At 42.2% G+C, this 3159-nt stretch overlaps 1 protein-coding gene across 1 annotated transcript; it reads right to left on the bottom strand.

Moving 5' to 3' along the window:
* Positions 1 to 1491: 1491 nt before the first annotated feature.
* On the bottom strand, positions 1492 to 2421 carry LOC138379675 (olfactory receptor 7A17-like). Its single transcript, XM_069464815.1, has one exon. The coding sequence runs from the start codon at positions 2419 to 2421 to the stop codon at positions 1492 to 1494; it is 930 nt and encodes a 309-aa protein (XP_069320916.1).
* Positions 2422 to 3159: the final 738 nt, after the last annotated feature.

Below are 3159 nucleotides of genomic sequence, written 5' to 3'. Positions count from 1 at the left end.
GAATCTAGGGCCATATGAAGTCAGTTGATTCATTGTACGTTTTTCTTTCTGTATAGACTACACTTGGTATATGTATTTGATGACCAAATTTTGCCTTCCTACTCTGTGCTAAGGAATGTAGCAGGCACTGTAGGAACAGAGCTGAATAGAGGACAGGTGCTAATCAGGACAATAAAATGTCATGACGGCTATAAAACACAGGATGAGCAGTTAGGTATGATAGGGCAAGGAATGACAATCAAAACCACAATGAGACATCACTTGTCTCCAGTGAGAATGGCTTTTACCAAAAACAGCAAATGCTGGTGTGGATGTGGAGAGATAGGAACACTCATACACTGCTGGTGGGACTGCAAACTAGTGCAACCTCTGTGGATGGTAGTATGGAGATACGTCGAAGGACTAAAAGTAGAACTACCATTTGATCCAGCAATCCCACTACTCGGTATTTACCCAAAGGGAAAAATGACATTCTACAAAAAAAAAAAAATCTGCACTCAAGTGTATATAGCAGAAAAATTCACAATTGCAAAGATGTGGAAACAACCCAAGTGCCCACCAATACATGAGTGGATTAATAAAATGTGGTATATGTGTACCATGGAGTTCTACTCGGCCATAAAATACGGTGATCTAGCACCTCTTGTATTATCCTGGATGGAGCCTGAGCCCATTCTTCTAAGTGAGGTATTACGAGAATGGAAAAACAAACATCGCATGTACTCAACATTAAACTGGTACTAATCGATCACAACTGATGTGCACATATGGAGATACCATTCATAGGGTGTCAGGCAGGTTGGAGTGCGGAGGGGATGGGTAAATTCACACCTAATGGGCACAAAGCACACTAACTGGGTAATGGGCAAACTTGTAACTTTGTCTCAAACTGTACAAAAGCAAATTATGTAACCAAAATATGTGTATCCCCATAATATTCTGACATTTAAAAAAGAGCCATATAGCAGAAGACAAAAATAGAGAGTATCTTGGAACAGGAAAGTATCTGGGGGATGGGCACGCTTGTAGCTCTGACTTGGTGGCGCAAAGACAATTTATGTGACCAGAGCATTTGTACCTCTGTAATATGCTGAAATAAAAAAAAGAAAGAGACAGGAATGACAAACTCAAAAGTGAAAATCCGTGGTATTAGATATTTATCTACAATAAAATTATACAAATGATCTTATACTTTTCAAATGCGGTTGGTCATTTAGGGTTAATACAGTGTGGGATGAATAGGAATCTCCAAATCCTTTTGAACTGTAGTTTGAAAATAATGCAAAAATCAGTTGGATATCATAGAGCAGTAATCTTTATATAAGAATACATTAAATTCTACAATGCAGCTAAGATCAAAGAAGTTGAAATATCAGAAAATAACTAGAAGGAGCAAATTGTACTTGCACAATCTGACTCATGAATCACCATTTCAGGCTCTAGAGCTTAGAGTACTGAAATCACACACACTTCTTGCAAAATGGTATTTTTTTACTGCTTCCCTCTGAAGAACTGCTTCAGAGCCCTCTTTATGTCTTTATTCCTCAGGCTGTAGATGAAGGGGTTCAGCATGGGAGTGACCACCGTGTACATCACCGAGGCTGTTGCGCTGGAGTGTGAGTTGTGTGTAGCAGCAGAGCTGAGGTACACCCCGAGGCTTGTGCAGTAAAATAAGGAGACAACCGCGAGGTGAGATGCACAGGTGGAAAATGCTTTATACTTCCCCTGAGCTGAGGAGATTGCACGTATGGAGGAAACTATCTTAGAGTAAGAGTAAAGGATCCCAGCCAGGGAACCACCACCCAGCAGTAGAGCTGAGAAATACATCACCATGTCAATAAGAAAGGTGTCAGAACAGGCAAGGTGGATTATCTCATTAAGTTCACAGAAAAAGTGGGGGATTTCCAAGTCCAGACAGAAGCACACCCACAGCACCACTAAGCTTTCTAACAAGGAACTCAGGGCACTCATGATCCAAGACACCAGCACCAGCAGCCCACAGAGCCTGGGGTTCATGGTGACCGCGTAGTGCAGTGGGTGGCAGATGGCCACAAACCGGTCATAAGCCATCACGGTCAGGAGGAAGCTGTCCAGCCCTACAAAGAGTACAAAGAAGTACATCTGGGTGATGCAGCCTGCGTAGGATATGACTTTGCTGTGGGTCTGCACATTCACCAGCATCTTTGGGACAGTGGTCGAGACCAAGCAGATGTCAGAAAAGGACAGGTTGGAGAGGAAGAAGTACATGGGGCTGTGCAGGTGGGAGTCTGAGACTGTGGCCAGGATGATGAGCAGGTTCCCAAGCACAGTGATCAGGTACATGGACAGGAACAGCTCAAAGAGGAGGGGTTGCAGTTCTGGATCCTCTGAAAATCCCAGCAGAAGAAATTCTGAAATGCGTGTATCATTTTCTGGCTCCATCTGGTTGATGGGAAAACTAAAAGTGAGAAGGAGAGCATGACACAAGCTTGCATTACAAACCTGTCAGAAGTGCTATCACTTATATTTTAAAGTCAAAAGTTAATTTCTGTTTTTAAATTTTTATTATCTTTGACAAGTAAAATTGTAAGTATCTTGCACAACATGATGTTCTGAGGTACATATAAATTATGCAATGGCTAAATCTAGCTATTAATTATTGTCATCTCCATTGCCTCATGAAGTCCTCATTTTTGAGGTGAAAATACTTAACATTCACTCCTTTAGAATGTTTTAAGAATACAATATATCATCAACTGTAGTCACCATGATGCTGTCCAATAGATCTCTTGGACTTACTCCTCCTATGTAACTGTGATTTTCTATCTACTGACCAACATCTCCCCACCCCTCACCCCAGCCCTCCCAGCCTCTGGTAACATCCATTCTACAAGAACTTAATTTCTATATTTTGTGTGAGGACCTGGTCCCTGTTAGGGGATCACCTGGAATCTCTCATTAAGAATTTCTGCCCCACTCACAGCCTTTCCCTGAGGCTATATATTCTAAAGGAGTTTTTTTTCTTGTTTTTTTGTTTGTTTAGTGTGAGACAGGGTCTCGTTCTCTCACTACTGGAGTGCAGTGGCATCATCGTAGCTCACTGCAGCCTCGAACTCCTGGGCTCAAGTGATCCTCCTGCCTCCTCCTCCCAAAGTGCTAGAATTACAGGTGTGAGCCGCC

Source organism: Eulemur rufifrons, unplaced genomic scaffold (assembly GCF_041146395.1).
Source record: "Eulemur rufifrons isolate Redbay unplaced genomic scaffold, OSU_ERuf_1 scaffold_114, whole genome shotgun sequence".
Classification (NCBI taxonomy): domain Eukaryota; kingdom Metazoa; phylum Chordata; class Mammalia; order Primates; family Lemuridae; genus Eulemur; species Eulemur rufifrons.
The sequence above is the reverse complement of the archived record's forward strand: the minus strand, read 5'-3'. Positions and strand labels throughout refer to the sequence as shown.